The 21,638-nt window shown below is 39.9% G+C and overlaps 1 protein-coding gene across 2 annotated transcripts in view; it reads right to left on the bottom strand.

The window, feature by feature from the left end:
- The window catches only part of Pik3r3 (phosphoinositide-3-kinase regulatory subunit 3), a 76,769-nt gene that overhangs the window by 27,916 nt on the left and 27,215 nt on the right, over positions 1–21,638 (bottom strand). For both annotated transcript variants that reach the window (XM_050131374.1, XM_050131373.1), the window contains exons 3-5: positions 15,333–15,441; positions 11,025–11,123; positions 346–526 (exon numbers count right to left, since the gene is read on the bottom strand). In XM_050131374.1, coding sequence (XP_049987331.1) covers positions 346–526; positions 11,025–11,123; positions 15,333–15,441 — 389 coding nt within the window. The remainder of the gene's footprint in view (positions 1–345; positions 527–11,024; positions 11,124–15,332; positions 15,442–21,638) is intronic.

The raw sequence follows: 21,638 nt of genomic DNA, 5'->3' as shown, positions 1-21,638 counted from the left end.
TAAGATCGCCATCAGTCACATGGCAATTTCAAAGTCAACATACCTACTACATAAAACCCTATTTCAAAACACAGAAACAAAAAAAAACCACTAAACTTAAATACCTAAAATGCTACTTAGGAAATATGTCTTTTTTTTTTTCTTTTTTGGTGAGTTAGGGTTTCACATAGCCCTGCTGGGCTGGAACTCACAGAGATCCACCTGCCTCTATGGGATTAAAGGCAAGCACTACCATACCCAGGATTAATTAGGGAAATAAATATAAACTAGTCTTTTTAACCAATAAGACTGATAAATAGAATAAAATTATATGAAATAATGCTATGAGATCGTCTATGGTCATACCTGTTGGTACCTGGACACTGGGTACATCAGCTTCACATCGAGTTTGGGATTGTACTGAGCAAGAGACTCATGGTGATAGTGGTTAATGAGCTCCACCACAGAGTTAAATGTCAGGGGGTCAGAAAAGCCATATTTACCATCCCGATGATAGATCTTTATCAATTTATTATTTCCTCCCTTCCTGTGAACAACAAAACAGTAACTGTAGCATTTTCCCCAGAATTCTCTTAAAACAATTTCATAATAAAGATATAAAATTTTAATTCACATCAAATAAATATTATTATGCTAGTAAGCTTAGAGGTAGTAAATCAGCATATATTAACAATAAGTTTGCAAGTATACATTCCTTTTTGTTGTTGTTTGTTTTTTTGAGACAGGATTTCTCTGTGTAGCCCTGGCTGTTCTGGAACTCACTTTGTAGACCAGAGATCCTCCTGCCTCTGATTCCCAAATTCTGGTATTAAAGGTGTACAAAACCACCACCTGGTATATATAATTTTCTTACCTACTTTTCTTTCTTTTTCTTTTTTTTTGATTTGTTTTGTTGTGTGTTTTGACACAAAGCCTCTCTGTAGCAATGGCTGTCCTAGAACTTGTTCTGTGGATCAGACTTGTCTTGAACAACAACAGAGATGTAGCTGCCTTTTCCAAGTGCAGGGCCAATACACCTGGCCTTTCTTTCTTTCTTTCTTTCTTTCTTTCTTTCTTTCTTTCTTTCGTTTTTTTTCCTATTTGCTTTGGGTTTAGTTATTAAAAATCAACACATGTAGGTTGGACGTGGTAGTGCACATCTTTAATCCTAGGCCTCTGGGTCCCGGGCCACCTTGTACAGCGAGTTCCAGTACAGCCAGGAATACATAGACCCTGTCTCAAAAACAAAATCAAGCAAAAAACCCAAACGTATACAACATTCGGTATCAAAAAAAATTAGCTCAAAGTATTACCTAAAAATAACAAAAACATAAGAAAATTATTTCTTTTGGCTATTTTGTGAATTCTTTCTTTAATTTTTGTCATGGAGAACAAAAACAGTCTCTTAGGGCAGCTCTATCCAAGCAGAAGCAGAAGCCAGCTCCGTATAAAGAGAACTATAAATGTCTGTCTCAGTATCACCAAAACACTCAAGGTTACTACAGATAGAAATTGATGCTTAAGTAGCTCAGACCACCTTTATTGAGTCAAACCCAAATAATCCCTTAAAAGACCACTCTTAAGAGCAAGTGTGGTAGCACATGCCTATAATACGAACACTTTGAAGGAGGGCCACAAGCGTGAGGCTGGTATGTCTGGGCTACGAGGCAAGACCTTGCCCGATAAAAGAAAGCCAAAGAGAAGAAGATAAAATAAAGGGAAATAAGAAAGAAGATAAAAAGAATTTCTAACTAAAATTAAAATTCTAATCAAAATGGCAATGGTTTTTATAAGCCCCTGGAAGCATAATCTAAACTCTCATCAGGTTGATTCATTATATAACAGCAAAATACTGTGCTACTCCCATCCAATTTTCTAGTAGAACCATGAAATGCAGGAGAGGTTTTATGTTTCTTTATGCTATGCATTTATTATGTATGACAGATGATACACTGGGATTTGCAAAAGACTAAACAAGATAGGTCTATGGGCTGGTTAATCTCAAATCACCCAAGGCTTAAGTCAGTATCTGATGGATTATGAACTATTCCTATAAAATGCACATTAAAAGGGCTACCTAGGGCTGGAAAGGTGGCTCAGTGGTTAAGAGCATTGCCTGCTCTTCCAAAGGTCCTGAGTTTAATTCCCAGCAACCACATGGTGGCTCACAACCATCTGTAAAGAGGTCTGCGCCCTCTTCTGGCCTTCAGGCATACACACAGAATATTGTATACATAATAAATAAATAATTTAAAAAAAGGGCTACCTAATCATTTGTGATTACTATAGATATATACCCACACATATACTGAAAATAAATCCAGGATGGTCTCTATTAAATTTCATTCAAATCAGCTGGCTGAACATCTGCAGAGGGCATGGGGTCCCAGTGCTCACAGAGAAGCACTAGGGAAACCAGGAATGTTAAACAAACAGGTATAACCTGTTTTCCACCCAGAAATCTGGGAATGGATGTTAATAACCTGTGTGGTGGTTTGAATAAGAATGCCTCCATAGGCTCACAGATTTGAATGCTTGCACCAGAGAGTGGCACTATTTGAAAAGATTCAGAGGTGTGTCTTGTTAGAGGAAGTGTGTCACTGGAGTGAGCTGAGGTTGCAGAAGCCTCTGCCAAGCCTCTGTCAACCCCAAAGCTTCTCTTTTCCTGCTGCCTACAGATTCAGATGTAGAACTTACAGCTCCTTCTCCAACAACAGCCCTGCCTGCATACTGCCATGCTCCCAACCATAATAATAGACTAAACCTCTGAAACTGTAAGCAAGCCCCAATTAAATGCTTTCTTTTATTAGAGTTGCTATGGCCATAGTGTCTCTTCATAGCAATAGAACACTGACTAAAACAACTGGTAATCTTTGCTATCTGTAGGGCCAGTCTTTTTTTTTTAAGATGTATTTATGTATATGAGTGCTCTGTCTGAATGTTTGTCTGCACACCATAACAGGGTATCAGATTCCATTCTAGATGGTTGTGAGTCACCGTGTGGTTGTTGGGAATTGAACTCAGGACCTCTGAAAAAGCATCCAGTCTTCATAACCACTGAGCCATCTCTCCAGTCCCCTGTACGGTCTGTCTTAACCTGAATCCCCCAGACTATATTTGTTTATCACAGACTCTTCGTAGATCTGAGAAGCATTTTGGAGAAGCATTGCTTCTCAGTCATAAAACCCGTCCTTATGGAAGATGTCACATGTAATTTACAACAGCCTAAGTAACCTCTGTTATCTTAGGGCCAGGACACTCCTGACTCCCACAGGCATTGTATTTACCTCAGTTATTCTCCCTATCCCCTAATCTTGAGCACTGTTTCTAAATCAATGGACCCCATCATTTGGAAGAGGCCATATGTACTTTGTAAAGAGTTTTGATGTAAAGGCCAGGCAGTGGTGGAGCACGCCATTAATCCCAGCACTCAGGAAGCAGAGGCAGACGAATCTCTGTGAGTTCGAGGCCAGCCTGATCTACAAAACTAGTTCCAGGACAGGCTCCAAAGCTACAGAGAAACCCTGTCTGGAAAAAACAACAACAAGAACAAAGTTTCGATGTAAACATGTCTTAAGCTTTGCTGTACATGCAGAGCTGAGTCAATTATCATCAAGAAACTTTTTTCCAAAATTGTGCTGTACTTCAGTATGTCTAAATCGAACTGCCCAGGGTAAGACTCTTAAAGTTCAAACCAACACTGTCTACTAAGTCATGTTGACCCAAATTTCCTTCCTGCCTCACTCAGATGGTTTCTCTACTCTGCTGGCGCTGTTGTTTACAGACCCCACAAACATCTACTATGTACCAGGTTCTACACAAAGTGCTATAGACTCAATGACAAACAAGCCATATACAGCCCATACTCTCACAGAACTTAAAAGTCCGTATGTCTGCGGTTTGGGGAGGAGAGGGTTGCATTCTGATTTTTGAGTTGTGAGGTTTTTTTTGTTGTTGTTGTTTGGGTTTTGGCTTTTTGAGACACCCAGGTTGGCTTGAAATGTGCTGTGTAGATAAAGTTGGCCTCAAATTTGTGGCAATCCTCTCCCCTCAGGCTAAAAATAGAAAATTAAAGAAGGGTTACAGAGACAGCTCCTCAGGTATGGGTCCTTGCCACCAATGCTGACAACTTCAGCTCAATCCACAGAACCTACTTAGTAGAAGGAAAAAACCAGCACCCATAAGTTGCCCTTTGACCTCCACAAGCACACTATGGCATACAGACACACACACACACACACACACACACATATGCACACACAAAGAAATTTTAGAAAGTAAAAATACAAATAACGTTCCAGGATACATAGTAACACCATCTTTAAAAAAACAAAGAAACAGGGCTGGAGAGCTGGCTCAGAGGGTAAAAGCATTGCCTGCTCTTCCAAAGGTCCTGAGTTCAATTCCCAGCAACCACATGGTGGGTCACAACCATCTGTAATGAGGTCTGGTGCCCTCTTCTGGCCTGCACGCATACACACAGACAGAATATTGTATACATAATAAATAAATGAATATTAAAAAACAAACAAGCAAACAAAGAAACAGCAAGGAGGTCAGTGATCCTGGTTCTGACTGACCAAAGAGGAGAAGAGCAACAGAAGAGGAGGCATCAGGTCATGTGATGGCTTGGAGACTCTAGTAAGGCTTTATTTAAAAAAAAAAAAAAAAAAGACTCACTATTTTTAATTATATGTGTGTGGCTCGAACTTGCAGGTGTCTGATGAGGCCAAAGGCTTCAGATCCTTTGGAGCTAGATTTACAGAGGGTTCTGAGCTGCAGGAAGGAGGTGCTGGGGACAGAATCTAGGTCCTCTGCTTCATCTCAAGAAGCCCATCCACCTGTAACCCAGCTCCAGATCAGCTGCCTCTTCTGGCATTCACAGGCACTTGTACATGCACTTACCCAAACAAAAATACATAATTAAATCTTTTTTGAAAATAGCATTTCAAAATAAAGTTTCCAAATAAAATTATCAACAGATCCAATAAGCATTGGGCCTGGCAAAGTAAAACCTTGAATGAAATCTAAAAAGGTTTTAACCAACAATAAGCTCATAAATCCAACTAAATGAACCACAGATAAGGCCAAGTTTGGTGGCACGTATCTTTGATCAGAGCAGAGATGGGATCTCTGTGAATCTGAGGCCAGCCTGATCTACAGAGCAAGTTCTAGGACAGGTTCTAAAGTTTTGGAGTAACCCTGTACCAAAAACAAACAAAACATGTATCACATTGTTTATGGTGGTCAGGAGACAATGCTCAGGATTAGTTCTTTCCTTCCACCCTGAGGTTCCCAGGACTGAACAAGTAATCAGGCTTGGCAACAAACATTTTCTCCCAGTAAGCCATCTTCCCAGTCACCTGCCCTTGTTGCAGCTGTTGCTTTTCTTTCTTCAAGACAGCTTCTCACTGTGCAGCTCCAGCGGGCCTGGAACTCACTCTCTAGACCAGGCTGGCCTTAAATTCAGAGATCTGCCTGCTTCTGCCTCCCAAGTGCTGGGATTAAAGGCGTGCGCCACCAGTGCCTCTTCCTTCTTAATACATCATTCTCCCATGACTCTGATGATATTACTCTATGCTTTTACTTTCTCAAACTATTCCTCTTCAGTCTGTTTTCTCTTTTTTCTCTTTTAAAAAAGAGAATAATTATTCTCTTTTAAAAAAATTGTCAGGTGGGGAAGTATCTCAAAGGTTAAGAGCACTGGCTGCTCTTCCAGAAGTCCTAAGTTCAATTCCCAGCAGCCACATAGTGGTTCACAACCATCTATGGTGAGACCTGGTGACCTCTTCTGGCCTGAAGGCATACGTGCAGGCAGAACACTGTACATAATAAATAAACTTGTAAATAATTGTCTCTAGCTTGTTTCCCTTCTAATTTCAAATCTCACCTTCATTGATTACTCTGTCTGACAATGAAGTCAACCACAGTATGGTCTTTGCATTTGTCAGAGTCATTGCATCTTCCCCCAAATTGCTGGGTTTGTTTTTTTGTTCCTTCCCCTGGGGACACCTATCTGGCTGGCGATTTTACATCCTTCAGCTCTCAGGGATCATCACCTCAAAAGTCCTCCTTAAACTCCTTCCCATATTCTCCAGCACATCATGCTCCCTGTGCAGTATTTCACAGGCTATGAAGTCATTTCATTTCACTTCTTTTTTTTTTAATGAGCTTATTTCGTCTTCCTAAGTTCACTCCCTTTCTCTCACCAAGAATAAAAACATGACAAGAGGGCATATCATGTCGTCATTTTCTTTGCCTAGAAGAGCACTTGAACACTGTCCAGTACTCGACAAATGTTAAGTGATTAAGCAATAAATCTTCAATTCAATGCTAAGTATATTTATTATCTTGTTATTTTAAGACTGGGCCTCATATTGCCCAGGTTGGTCTCATACTCATTATGTAGCCAGGTCTGACCTTGAATTTAGGACCCTCATAGGATTCTGCTGAGATTATAGGCGTGCATCAGCACACCTGATCCCAAGAATCAAACTCGGGCAGGGTGGTGGTGCCACACTCAGGAGGCAGAGGCAGGCATATCTCTGTAAGTTCCAGGAAAGCCAGGGCTACACAGAGAAACCTTGTCTTGAAAAACAAAAAATGCAAAATGAAAGAAAAAGAATCAAATTTGGGTCTCTTAAATGCTAGACAAGCACTCCTCAACTGAGCTACATCCCCAACCTGTTTCTTCTTTCAAAATATAGCCACACCTTCTCTCCACTTACCTACAATATTAAATAGAAACTCCAAATTTTAAAATTCAAGGCTCTCTAAGCTCCCAAACCTTCTATCCCCTACCCGCTCTCTTAACAAACTTTCCATAGCCAGAATCCAAGCCAAATGGAGCTGCATCACACAAAAAATGGCTCCAACTTCTCACTCCACCTTCCCTTGCTGCTAGTGTTATCTACTTTTACAACACATATCCCTGATTCTACATATAAAATATCATTTCTTCCATAAAGTCAGCTTTCAATATGCCCTTAACGGTAGACCTCTTTTCTTTCCCTGAAGCATGTTTTTTGAAATTCTATTGCTTTAACTCTTGTTCAATATGGCTTTCTTGTTTCTTTTGCCTTCACCTGCCTAAGTGGTCCTTTAGGCAAAACTTGTCTTGCTAGTCTGTCAAGCACTGGAGAAGCAGCCGAGGGTCCTCATTTATATTAAGCAAGTACTCCACCACTAAGCTGTATGACCATCTGATTTTTTTTTTATTTGTATGGGTGTTTGCCTGAATGTATATCTGTGCACCATGCGTGCTCATACAAGCCAGAAGAGAACACCAGATACCCTGGAACTAGAGTTACAGATAATGATTGTGAGCTGCCATGTGGGTGATGAGAACTGAACTCAGGCTCTCTAGATCAGTCAGTGCTCTTAACTACTGAGCCATCTCTCCAGTCCCCCTACCCTTCACTTCTTATTTTGAGATAGTCTCAGTAAGTTACCCTGGTAAGGGTGAATTTCTAATTCTGCCTTTGCTTCCTGGGTGGGAGTTAAAAGAGACAAAAGATTTAACTTGTTTGATGACCTGTGTAATTAAGTATCACTGAAATTATTTATTAAACTAAATTAAGTCCATCATTTGTCTGCCTAGCAAAACCAATAAAGGGACAGTTCAAATGTCATTTCATCTGAGGAAGCTGCCCTGTTCTCTCATTTAATCTATCTTCTATCTAATATTTACTGAAAACCAACTATCTGACAATCTTTTCTAGATAGATAAAAACCTTAAAGCATTCTTGCCAATATCTATCAACTAATGAATAAATAATGAAAATATATCATATGCATATACCAGAATATTATTGGAAATTTAATTCAAATCCATGCTGTAACATACATGAGCCTGAAAGACATTAAACTGAAGAATAAGACACAGAAGGATAAATCCTATATGATTTTATTTATGAGGCCCTAAAATATTAAAATTTAGAGATAGAAAGTAGAACAATAGTTACAGGAGTTAAAAAGAAGGAGCTGGACATGGTGGGACACACATTTAGTCTGAGGCAGAGGCAGAGGCAGGCATATCTCTGTGAGTTCAAGAACAGCCTGTTCTACACAGCAAGTTCCAGGACAGTCATGGGTACATAGAAAGACCTTGTCTCCAAACAAACAAACAAGCCAAAGAAAAACAAAGAGAAAGATGGGGAAATTGGATGAATTCTAATGAAACAATTAAGATATAGGGTGTATTTGTTTCTCCTACTCCACAATTATACACTAGGATTATAAACTCCTCAGGGTAAAGGCATGTCTGAAGTCAATATTCCCAATCCTAGAAACAATACCCAATGCAAAGATAAGCTCCTAAATTTAATTACTGTTCAAAATAGACTAAGCTATTCAAGGAATTCCTACATCTAGAGAAACCCATGTAAACTAGGAAATATTGAATATTCCTTTAATTTTTGAAAAATTATTTTATTATTATAGCTGGGTATAGTGGTGCACGCCTTTAATTCCAGCACTCAGGAGCCAGAGGCAAGCAGATCTCTGTAAGTTCAAGACCAGCCTGGTCTACAAAGCAAGTTCCAGAATGGCCAGAGAGTTAGAGAAATCCTGTCTCAAAAAACCAAATTTTATTATTATATGTGTACAAGTGTTTTGCTTGTATGTATTTATGTATACCCCAGCATACCAGTACCCACCAAGGTGAGAAGAGGGTGCCAGATCCCCTAGGATTAGACCCTCAGATGGTTGATGTGAGCTGCCCATGGTCTTCTACAGCAGTGCTCCTAACCACCCAGACAATTCTCCAACCCTAATTCCTTTTAATGTCAAATCCTGAAGGTGGTCCTAGACTAGGAGGCGCTTGTCTTTCTTTATTCCTGAAGAATACTGAAACTTCAGTTAAGTTATATAACTTTAAAAATTTATCCCATGTATGTATGTATGTATGTATGTATGTATGTATGTATGTATGTATTGTGTCTGTGTGCGTGTCTGTGTGTGCGTGCGTGCGTGCGTGTGTGTGTGTGTGTGTGTGTGTGTTACTGAGTCTGTGGAGGTTAGAAAACAACTTGTAGTTGGAGGAGTCAGTTCTCTCCTCCCTGTATATCCTGGAGATCAAACTCAAGTCATCAGTGCCTTCACCTGCTGAACTAGCTTGCCAGCCCAGTTACATAACATTTATAGACTTTACTTTTGTGCATAACACAAATAACTGTTATTTTTAATTAGGTATGACTAAGAATCTAGGGATAGAATAGCATCTCAGTGAGATTAAACACATTTTCTAGCCCGGTGATGGTGGCACACGCCTTGAATTCCAGCACTTGGAAGGCAAAAGCAAGTGTACCTCCTTGTTTGAGGCCAGCCTGGTCTAAAGAGTGAGTTTCAGGGGAAAAAATTCTAGAGCCCTTCATGGTAGCACACGTCTTTAATCCTAGAACTTGGGAGGCAGAGGCAGGTGGGTCTCTGAGTTCAAGGCCAGCCTCTTCTAAAGTATAGCAAGTTCCAGAACAGCCAGGGCTACACAGAGAAACCCTGTCTTGGGGAGAAAAAGAAAAAAAAGAAAAATTCTAGGGTCCAGTGAGATGGCTCATTGACTGCACAAACCTGGTAGCATGGTCTGCTTTACAGAGAACTGACTCCACAGAGTTGTCCTCTGCCCCGTGGGTGCTGTGGGATGTGTGCCCACACCCGCACCTCACACACAACTCTAATCCTTTAATTCCAGTACAGGGGGTCAAGGCCAGCTTTAGTCTACATAATGAGTTCCAGTGAAGCTAAAGCCAGAGCTAAACAGTAAGACTTTGCCTCAATAAAGAAATAAGTAGGGCTGGAGAGATGGCTTAGAGGTTGAGAGCATTGCCTGCTCTTCCAAAGGTCCTGAGTTTAATTCCCAGCAATCACATGGTGGCTCACAACCATCTGTAATGGGGTCTGGTGCCCTCTTCTGGCCTGCAGGCATACACACAGACAGAATATTGTATGCATAATAAATAAATAAATATTAAGAAAAAAAAGAAATAAGTAAATGGCTGGGGATACGGTGGGAGAGGGAGCATGTTTGCCTGGAATATATGAAGCCTTTAATGAATGAGAAAATCACTAATATTACACAAACAAATAACTAAACTTTATTACAGTTAGATGATTTTAATACGTTATTTTTATTTGAATTATGCATATGTTTATGGAGTTCAGAAGAGGGCATCAGATCTCTGAAGCTGCAATTATAGGCAGGTGGACCACCTGATGTGGACGCAAAGAACCACCAAAATCAGGGTCTCAAGAGCCATATCTGCTCTTAAATACTGAGCCATCTCTCCAGCCCGTAGGATTCGAATGACTAAAAATAAATCTTGAAATATCTAACAAAGTTTCTCTTAACCTGCTTTTGTTTGCTTGTTTGTTTTTTCGAAACAGGTTTTCTCTGTGAAACAGTCCTAGCTATCCTAGAAATCACTTGGTAGACCTCAAACTCACAGAGATCCACCTGCCTCAGCCTCCCAAGTGCTGGGATTAAAGGCATGTGCCACCACTGCCTGGATCTCTTAACCTGTTTTTAACAAATGTCCCATCTTTCTAAGCATAAAATTTCATATCACTACCATTTATAAAATACTAATATGTCCCCATGGAAGGCACAGCACAGGCTGAGGGCTGTTTTAGTGCCTACATATCCTCATCTGTCAAAATTATGCTGAGTTCTACTCCCTAGAGTCCACATTAGAAAAAATAAAGTTTTCAGAGAGTTAGACTCATTAGTAACCTTGGATTATACCCATGACATTTACTTAATTAATGAAATAAAAGAATAAGATAACATATTTCTTATTCCAAAATATTTAGAAACTTTAGCCTGTTTATTTTATTGCTACATATATTTAAAATATAAAATAGGCATCATTTTATGTTTAAATATTTTATATACAGAAAAGGGATTTTAAAGTTAAAATGTTAGCTAAACTAAAAATTATATATCTAAATTAAATAAAAAAATATGGAAAATATATAAATATTTAAGTAAAATACAGAACTCTATACACTCATATTAGGAGGATAGCACCCAAAGGCAGCAAGGCACTTACCTCAAAGTCAATGTATAGTCTCCCTGCATTTTTGTTGAGGCATCACGCACTAAGAAGGTACCATCTGGCATGTCCCGTAATTTGTCATTTACTTCTTCCCTGAAAAACAAAGTTAAAGGAAACATTTGAAAAAGGAAAAAAAATCTGGTTGTCTTCATATATTATTATCAAGATCAGCTGGAAGGTTACAATACCCTCAAGTTCCAGTGGTCACCTAGGTCCTCCCCACGGAAGCAGTTTTTGTTGTTATCTTTGGTATTCTGTAATCTAGGGAAAGACAACTTGATGTTTAACTCCTCCAGATTTCAACTGTCTGTGCAGGTCATGTTTAAAATACGCCTTCAGGGCTTTTTAGGCAGGTCTGTACATGAAGAGTTTCAAGAAAAACCCACAGCTGTTTAAGAAGGGCATTATTTTAAGCAACAGTGGCAGCTGTTACTGACATTCACAGCCTATCAACACCATGCCCTCTAATCTGAATTAATGTTAACAAATTCCTTCTGCAGTTCAGGAATTTCAGGAACAGTATTCAGTGGAATGTAGTAGAACTGTCTTTATAATGTAGATGCCCTTTTTGCTGCAGAATATTCCTTTAACTGTGGAAACGTGTGTTACATTTGTTTACCTGTATTTGTTTAATTATGAGGTGGTTGCATTTGTTTCACCTTGCCTGCCCAAAGCACCTGATTAGTCTAATACAAAGTTGAGTGGCCAGCCAGGCGGTGGTCGCGCACGCCTTTAATCCCAGCACTGGGGAGGCAGAGGTAGGCGGATCTCTGTGAGTTCGAAGCCAGCCTGGTCTACAAAGGGAGTTCCAGGACAGGCTCCAAAAAGCTACAGAGAAACCCTGTCTCGGAAAAACCAAAAAAAAAAAAAAAAAAAAAAGTTGAGTGGCCAATAGCTAGGCAGAAGAGGGATAGGTGAAGCTGGCAGGCAGAGAATAAGTAGGAGGAGAAATCTAGGCTAGAGAAGGAAGAGAATGAGAAGGCCAGAATCCAAGCAGCCACCAGACAGACAGACATGAGAAGCAGTAAAAGTAGATGTACAGAAAGGAAGAAAGGTAAAAAGCCCAGAGACAAAACAGAGATGAAGAGAAATAGGTTAAATTATAATAAGAGCCAGTGGAACAAGCATAAGATAAGGCTGAGCAGCCGGGCAGTGGTGGCACACTAGTTCCAGAACAGACTCCAAAGCTACAGACAAACCTTGTTTTGAAAACAAAACAAAAATAAATAAATAAATAAAACCACAAAAAGATAAGGCTGAGCAGTCGTAACTACTAAGAGGTCTGCCAGGTGGTGGCGGTGCACTCCTTTAATCCTAGCACTGGGGAGGCAGAGGTAGGTGGATCTCTTTGAGTTCAAGGCCAGCCTGGTCTAAAGAGCAAGTTCCAGGCTCCAAAGCTGGAACTGGAGAAACCCTGTTTCGAAAAACAAAAAAAAAAAAAAAAAAAAAAAAAAAAAAAAATTATAATTACACAGCAACATTAATTTGGGGACTGGAGAGATGGCTCAGTGGTCAAGGGCACTCACCACTCTTCCAGAGGACCCAGTTCAATTCCCAACACCCACATGGCAGCTCACAACTGTCTATTACTCCTAAGATCTGACAGCCTCATAAAGACATACATGCAGACAAAACACCATAGCACATAAAATTAAAAAATAAATTACTTTTTTAAAGAAAGCAATCTCTGTGACATGATTTGGGAGCTGACTGGTGGCCTAAAAAAGAAAGCCTGTTGTGCCTATAAATTTTTAAAAACACACTTACTGTGTAATACTAAATATTGGTCTACTGAATTTTAATATGAAATGTATTAAGTCCTTTTCAAAAGTTAAACACAAGAGTAACAAACTATCTAGCAATTCTACTTCTGGGTAAATATCCAAAATTATCAAAAACAAGAACTTAAGCAGATATTTATTTATAAATAATATTTATAACAGCATCATGTGCAACAGCACAAAAGCTAAAACGAATAACTACTGCCTTCCAAATGTCCACAAAATCATCACATTTAGATGATGAACAAACATGACATTTACAAGTATTGGGGTATATTTAGCCTTAAAAGTAAATGAAATGAATGATAAAAAAAAAAGTAAATGAAATGCTGACACATGAATAACTATGAAGATATCTGACATAAATGAACTAGGTCATAAACGTAGACTATTATTTAGTCCCACTACCTATAATAGTTGAATTCACAAAGACAAAGTAAAAGCCTGGTCAGGAAAAGAAGGATGTTTTTGTTTTAGCAGGCAGAGTTTAAGTTAGAAAGACGTAAGTGTTGAGAAGACAGATGGTAATCATGTGGGTAACAGAGTGGATGTACCCAATACAGTGAAAAGATACACTTAAGATGGTATAAGTAACAAAGAAATGGAATGGTACCATTCGACTGGTGGTACAGTAGGGCACTATAGCATCAAACTGGAGCCTGCTTTGACATAACAGTCAGAGTTGAAAAAAGAAAAAGGAAATATGCTAGATATTAGGTATTGTAGTGCAAGCCTGTAAATGGCCACTCAGGAGGTGGGGTGGGGAATTAAGTCAAAGTCACAGGTCTACAGAGCATGCTCCTGGTCAGACTGAATTTACACAGGGAGACTCTGTCTCAAAAACACCAACAACAAAACCATTAGAGAGACCCATTAAACTTTAATGAGAAAAAATATAAATGAAAGATTAAATTAATTAATTTAATTAATATTAAAATTAAGAAAAATGCCAGGCAGTGGTGGCACAGGCCTTTAATCCCAGCACTCGGGAGGCAGAGCAGGTGGATCTCTGAGTTCAAGGTCAGCCTGGTCTATAGAGTTAGTCCAGGACAGGCTCCATAGCTACTGAGAAATGCTGTCTCAAAAAACCAAAAGAAGAAAAAGAAAAAAGAAAGAAAATGTATGAGTATACATATATTCCCTCTCTGTATTCAAAATTATCTAAGTTTACATTTTATACAAAAAGCAGATCTGTCTTAGATGTCTATTTCAGAGAATAAGCTATATAAAGAAATTACAAAAAGAAGCTATGAATTTGAAAGTGAGCATGGAAGGATATATGGGAGTCTGGAGGGAGGAAAGGGAAGGAAGAAATGATATAGTCTCAAAAATGAAAAGAAATAATTTTTAAAAAGCTGCTTCAAACCAGGTGTATTGGTGTCCACCTCTCGTCCCAGCACCTGGGAGGCAGAGACAGGCAGATCTCTGTGTTTGAGAACAGTTTGGTCTACAGAACGAGTTCCAGGACAGCCAGGGCTGCATAGCAGGACCTGTCTCAAAAAAATGAAAACAAAAAACAAGCAAAAAGTACTGCATCACGCTGGACATTGGTGGCGCATGCCTTTAATCACAGCACGTGGGAGGCAGAGGTGGGCAGATCTCTGTGAGTTTGAGGCCAGCCTGGTCTACAAAGCCAATTCCAGGACAGCCAGAGAGAACCTGTCTTGAAAAATCAATCAATCAATCAAACAAACAAACAAACAAAAACAAAACTGCATCAAAATCACCTAATGACGGGTACGGTGGAGCTTTCCCATAACCCTAGCGCTAAGAAGACTGGGGCAAGAGATCAAGTCTGAGATGGTCAATCAGGTCAGCACTGATTACAAAGCAAGACTCTGCCTCAAAGATTCTTGGGCTCCACCTCAACTGATGCCCATGAAAAAATTTTAGACCCCCTGCCTTAGAAACAACAAGGCAAAGGGGCCAATCCAGGTGGTACAGGCTGAGCAGGACCCCAAATTCAAGGTCTGACTGGGCTACAAAGAGAAGGCAAGGAAGGCCAGGTGTGGTGACACATGGAGGCAGAGGCGGATCTCCTTGACTAACATGGAGTTTGGGCCAACCGGACTGCAGAATGAGAGCCTGCCTGTGTAGCTTTGTAGACCAGACTGGCACAGAGATCCGCCTGCTTCTGCCTTCTGAGTGCTGGGATTAAAGGTGTGTGCCACCCATCGCCTAGCCCTAAAGGCTCTTTTTAAAAAAAATGTGTGTGTCATGTGCACATGTGATATCACGTAATAATAGGTATGAGAAGGTCAAGGGACAACTGGTGGAGTCAGTTTTCTTCTTCCACCATGAGAATCCAGGGAATTGAACTCAGGTAATGAGGCTTGGCCACAAGCACCTTTAAACCTCTGAGCCATCTTACCAACCCCTAAATACACTTTTGGAGGGTTCTATACACAATTCTTAAAATGGTAATCTTTAAATGAAAACCAGTAGAGCATTAAAATGTCTAACTACTAACTCTCAGAACCAATGAAAAACACTGCATTCAATTAGGTTGGATCTTAGTTACCTGGAAATGTCTCCCCAGTACCATTCTGCGTCTTGAAGAGAAATGAAACTGTCCTTGGTTCCATTTGTAACTGTGGATGTCACTGGCTTCGGTGGCTTTGGTGGAAGAGCTAGAAGAGAAATGTATGTTATTTTGTATATGCCAATGATCCATTTTCTAATTTCCTCGCCCAGGAACAGCTCCTTAACCGATATGCAATAAGATTCCAACAACTACCAGTCAACCCAGCTGTCATATTAATGTTAGCCAGGGGACTTCTGAAACACTACCAATAGTCGCCTGAAAAGTGAAGGTTTCTCCTCCTCATAAAATACCTTCTACTCCAGCTGGGCTGTGATGGCGCACACCTTTAATCCCAGCACTTGGGAGGCAGAGGCAGGCAGATCTCTGTGAGTTCGAGGCCAGCCTGGTCTACAAGAGCTAGTTCCAGGCCAGCTCCAAAACTACAAAGAAACCCTGTCTCAAAAAACCAAAAAGAAAAGAAAAAAGAAAAATGAAAAGAAAAAGAAAATTCCATGAGACACTATTTTGTGGTAATTCTAACTAAAAAGACAGAGCAGGAAATGAGTGAAGACAGGAGGAAGGCACGCCTCTGTACTACAGCTAGGGATATAAGACAATGAGCTTCTTAAAGAACAGCCTGGCTTCCTCAAAAGCTAAGCAGACACCTGGTGGCTCAACAATTTTACATATTCAAGAAAAATGAAATATATCCACAGAAAAAAACTGTATATAATGTTCATATCTGAACAACCTGTAATCACCAAAAGTGGAAATAACAAGCGTTTATATCAGGAGATGCGGCAAGTTGTAATTTATATCTGTATAAGACAATATTATTCAACAGTGAAAGTAATGAAGCAGTGATTACAGAATAGAGCATAGATGGGTTGAAACTTAAAAACTTAAACTTAAAAAGCTAATAGTGATCACATTATTGTTAGGTCCAAAGGGAAGTCCATTTCCCTGAATTCCAAAAGAAAGAAGGGGCTGTGTCTATTCGCATACCAAAGCACATGCTGGCTTCCAGGCTCCCTCAGTATTACAAGTCCTGTCACATGCTTCTCACCTGCTCCCCACTATAAACTCACTCCCGCTCAGGAGCGTTCCTTTCCCTACTACTCATTCTCCTTATAACCCTGCTATTTCCGCCATGGTCCCTCTTCTTTTTTGACCTCCCCATTGTCCATCGCTGTCTCTCTCCTCCCCTTTTCTCTGCCCCCCCCCCCCATACACCTGTTCCTGCTTCTCTCATGGCCAGGTCCAGTTTGCTAGTCATGTTCAATCTACTGTTTTTCTCTCTCTGCTCTGAACTCTCTAGGTCCCTCTGACTGTTCTTTCTTATATCTAAAATAAAAACCCTCCACTTAACCATGCCATAAAGTGTCATGTCGTCCATTTATATATCTGATGCCAAGACACCCAGGAGGCATAAGCAGGTCCTTCCCAAGGGGCCCCGCCTCTCCTAACTGAACCAAACTGCTAATTTGGCTTTGGGTCATTTGTGTCGGCTGTCTTCTGCTTCCCACCATATTGGACTCCAGACTTTAGAGTCTGCCTCTTCAACTACTTCCTCCCTCCGGCTGCCTAGGACTAAGGATAAGTGTCGCCTGATCTTTGATAAAGAAGCAAAAAATATCAAATGGAAAAAAGAAAGTAAATTTAACAAGTGGTGCTGGCATAACTGGATATCAACATGTAGAAGAATGAAAATAGACCATATCTATCACCATGCACAAAACTCAAGTCCAGATGGATCAAAGGCTTCACATAAAGCCAGCCACACTGAACCTTATAGGAGAGAAAGTGGGAAGTACACTTGAATGCATTGGCACAGGGAACCACTTCCTAATATAACCCCAGTAGCACAGAGACTGAGAGAAACTATTAATAAATGGGAGCTCTGAAATCGAAAAGCTCTGCAAAGCAAAGGACATGGAAAATAAGACAAAATGACAGCCTATAGAATAGGAAAAGAAGCCGGGTGGTGGTGGCGCACGCCTTTAATCCCAGCACTCGGGAGGCAGAGGCAGGCGGATCTCTGTGAGTTCGAGGCCAGCCTGGTCTAGAAGAGCTAGTTCCAGGACAGAAACCAAAAAAGCTACGGAGAAACCCTGTCTCGAGGGGCTGGAGAGATGGCTCAGTGGTTAGGAGCATTGCCTGCTCTTCCAAAGGTCCTGAGTTCAATTCCCGGCAACCACATGGTGGNATTGTATACATAATTAATAAATAAATAAATAATATTTAAAAAAAAAAGAAACCCTGTCTCGAAAATCAAAAACAACAACAACAACAGAATAGGAAAAGATCTTCACTAACCCCACATCAAACAGAGGTCTGAGCTCTAAAATGTACAAAGAATTCAAGAAATTGGACACCAAAAGAACACATAATCCAATAAAAAAAATGGAGTACAGACCTAAACATAGAACTCTCAACAGAGGAATCTAAAATGGCTGAAAGACATTTAAGGAAATGTTCAACATCCTTAGTCATCAGAGAAAAGCAAATCAAAACAACTCTGAGATTCCATCTTATACCTGTAAGAAAGGCCAAGATCAAAAACACTGATGACAACTTATGCTGGAGAGGTTGTGGGGAAAAGGGAACACTTCTGCATTGCTGGTGGGAATGCAAACTGGTACGATCCCTTTGGATGTCAGTGTGGTGATTTCTCAGAAAATTAGGAAACAACCTTCCTCAAGGCCCAATAATACCACTTTGGGTATATATCCAAAGGATGCTCAATTGTGCCACAAGGACATATGCTCAGCTATGTTCACAGCAGCTTTGTTTGTCATAGCCAGAACCTGGAAACAACCTAAATGCCCCTTGATCGAAGAATGGATAAGGAAAATGTGGTACATTTACACAATGGAGTACTACACAGCAGAAAAAAATAACGACAGCTTGAATTTTGCAGAAAAATGGGTGGAGCTAGAAAACATTATTTTGAGTGAGGTAACCCAGACACAGAAAGACAATTATCACATGTACTCACTCATAGGTGTTTTTTTTTTTAACATAAAGCAAAGAAAACCAGCCCACAAACCACAATCCCAGAGAACTTAGACAACAATGTGGACACTAAGAGAGACTCACATAGATCTAATCTACATGGGAAGTAGAAAGTATAAAAAGACAAGATTTCCTGAGTAAATTGGGAGCGTGGGGACAATGGGGGAGGGCTGAAGGGAGGGGAGAGGCAGGGAGAGGAGCAGAGAAAAATGTAGAGCTCAACAAATATCAATAAAAAATAATCAAAAAAAATACATTTCATAGTTTGGATCTTCAACTTAGAAATAATTAATTTGAACTTAATATGATTGCATAATAATAAAGAATGAAAAGCAGAACAGTTGTAAAATGTCTGTAGTATTTGAATGAAACTGGCCTCCATAGGTTCATATACTTGAATTCTTGGCCCTCCAGTTGACAGAACTACGTGGGAAGAATAAAGAGTTGTGGCCTTGTTGGAAGAGGTGTGACACTGGGGTATGTGTTGAAGTTTTAAAAGCTAAACTGTTCCCTTGTGCTCTTGCTCTATGTCCTGTTTGTAGATGGGACACAAGCTCTCAGCTAGTGCTCCAGTGTCATGCCTGCTGCCTGCCTATTGCCATGTCCCCACCATGAAAAACATGGACCTACCTTCTGAAACCATAAGCCCAAATAAACTCTTTCTTCTGTAAGTTGCCTTGGACATAATGCTTTCACACCAACAGAAAAGTAACTAAGGCAATGTATTAATATTTTCAAAGAGCTTTATGCATAATATTAAAATCATGCATGAGTAAGAAGGGTTTTCACAGTTTTGGTTTTCACAAAGCAAACTAATGAATTTTTCTTAAATATTGTGTTTGCATGTGTGCCTGAGTGTATATGTATACCACATGGGTGGTGAAGAAGCCTGTACAGGTTAAAAGAAATGCAGGATCCCTGGAACTGGAGTTAGAGATGGTTGTGAGCCACATGCTACTGCTGGAAACTGAACCAAATCCTCTGCAAAAGCAACAAGTGTCTTCAACTGTTAAGTCAGCTCTCCAGATCCCCAAAACACTCAATTTTAATACTACATTATGAAAAGTTTCTCAATATGATTTTAGAGTCCATATTTCAACTAACCTTTAGGAAAACTATAATTTGCAAAGTTTTGTGTGGTATCAAGGAGGAATTTAATTAAATTAACCATTAAAATATAGTACTTTTTTGCAACTAGTTAGCTATCTGTATGAAGCTGGATGTTCTTCAAAGATTTCAATAAAAGCCATGCACATAGGCACACACTACCCAGAACACTGAACTGAAGCAATAGGTTCATGAATCTGAGGCCATACGAGTATACATGAGACTTCTCAAGTAATTGGGGGGCTGGAGCAATGGCTCAGTGGTTAAGAACACTGGCTGCTTTTCCAGAGGACCTGGTTTTGATTCCCAGCCCACACAGTAACTCACAACTCTCAGTTACTTCAGTTCCAGGGAATCCAATGCCCTCGTCTAGCCTCATGGGCACAGGCACACAAAGTGTTACACAGACACACAGATACCTTGAGTTCAAGGCCAGCCTGGTCTACAGAGCTAGTTCCAGGACAGGCTCCAAAGCCACAGAGAAACCCTGTCTCAAAAAAAAAAAAAAAAAAAAAGAATGAAACCTAAAACAGGCTGAAAGAAGTACAGGGCAGAAAAGATGGCCTAGTATCTTTTTTTTTTTCATTTTTAAATTGTTATTTATTTGAAGAATTTTCTTTGGCTATTGTTCCCTTAAAATTTGGTCACATATTCTCCCAAGGTTTTTTTTTAATTTATTTATTTATTTATTAAAGATTTCTGTCTCTTCCCCACCGCCGCCTCCCCTTTCCCTCCCCCCCCCCCAATCAAGTCCCCCTCCCTCGTCAGCCCAAAAAGCAATCAGGGTTCTCTGCCCTGTGGGAAGTCCAAGGACCACCCATCTCCATCCAGGTCTAGTAAGGTGAGCATCCACGAAACTGCCTAGGCTCCCACGAAACCAATAGGTCCAGTAGAATCAAAAACCCGTTGCCATTGTTCTTGAGGTCTCAGTAGTCCTCCTTGTCCGCTATGTTCAGCGAGACCAGTTTTGACCCAGGCTTTTTCAGACCCAGGCCAGCTGGCCTTGGTGAGTTCCCGATATAACATCCCATATAAAGTTGATTATTGTCTTCTCCAGATCTGTGAAGAATTTTGATGGGATTTGGTGGGGATTGCATTGAGTCTATAGATTGCCTTTGGTAGAATTGCCATTTTTACTATGTTGATCCTCCCAATCCAAGAGCAAGGGAGATCCTTCCATTTTCTGGTGTCCTCTTCTATTTCTTTCTTCAAAGACTTGAAGTTCTTGTCAAATAGATCTTTCACTTCCTTGGTCAGGGTTACCCCAAGATATTTTATGCTCTTTGTGGCTATCGTGAAAGGTGATGCTTCTGTGATTTCCCTCTCTGTTTCCTTATCCTTAGTGTATAGGAAGGCAACTGATTTTTTGGAGTTGAGCCTAGTATCTTTTCTAAAGGAGATCGCAGTGTCCCTTGATACTTCCCTTCCTTAGTTTCTCAAAATTGGTTTTTAAAAATTTCTTAGCTAGGCCTGGTGATGCAGGCCTGTAGTCCAGCATTTAACAGGCTTTAGCAAGAGAATTCAGAATTCCAGGCCTGGGCTAGATAGTAAGAGCCTGTTTAAAAAACAAAGCATATTTACCCTTCAAATAGTAAATCCTTTCACCCATAAAAGTCCTTGATATGAAAAATCCTCAGCTTAAGAAAATGTTAAAATTAAGAAGAAAAAAAAGAAAGAAAGAAAATTTTTCATTCACTTCTCAGTTGTACAGAACTAGAATACTAAGGCTACTTAAACATAAAGAAACTAAAGGATTATCCAGTATAAATTTCATCAAAAGCAAATGAATTATCAATAAAAGACACACCAAAAACCCGAAATGTTTTTGTCAAATGATAAATTCCAGTAGAAAGTTTTAGTCATGGTATTATGACTGATCATTACTAACTACTAACAAACCATATTCTGAATTTCTGAAAACTTTACTAATCACTGTTAAAAAACAAACAAACAAAAAAAACTCAGACATATATTTGTAAATAACTTGGTAATATTGCCTAGTTTAAAAAGCAAGTTCTAGGCCGGGCGGTGGTGGCGCACGCCTTTAATCCCAGCACTTGGGAGGCCGAGGCAGGCGGATCTCTGTGAGTTCGAGACCAGCCTGGTCCACAGAGGTTCCAGGACAGGCTTCAAAACCACAGAGAAACCCTGTCTCGAAAAAACCAAAAATAAATAAATAAA

The sequence above is a fragment of the Alexandromys fortis genome, unplaced genomic scaffold (assembly GCF_014885135.2).
Source record: "Alexandromys fortis isolate MF-2015 unplaced genomic scaffold, M_Fortis_MF-2015_v1.1 scaffold_369, whole genome shotgun sequence".
NCBI lineage: Eukaryota > Metazoa > Chordata > Mammalia > Rodentia > Cricetidae > Alexandromys > Alexandromys fortis.
The sequence above is the reverse complement of the archived record's forward strand: the minus strand, read 5'-3'. Positions and strand labels throughout refer to the sequence as shown.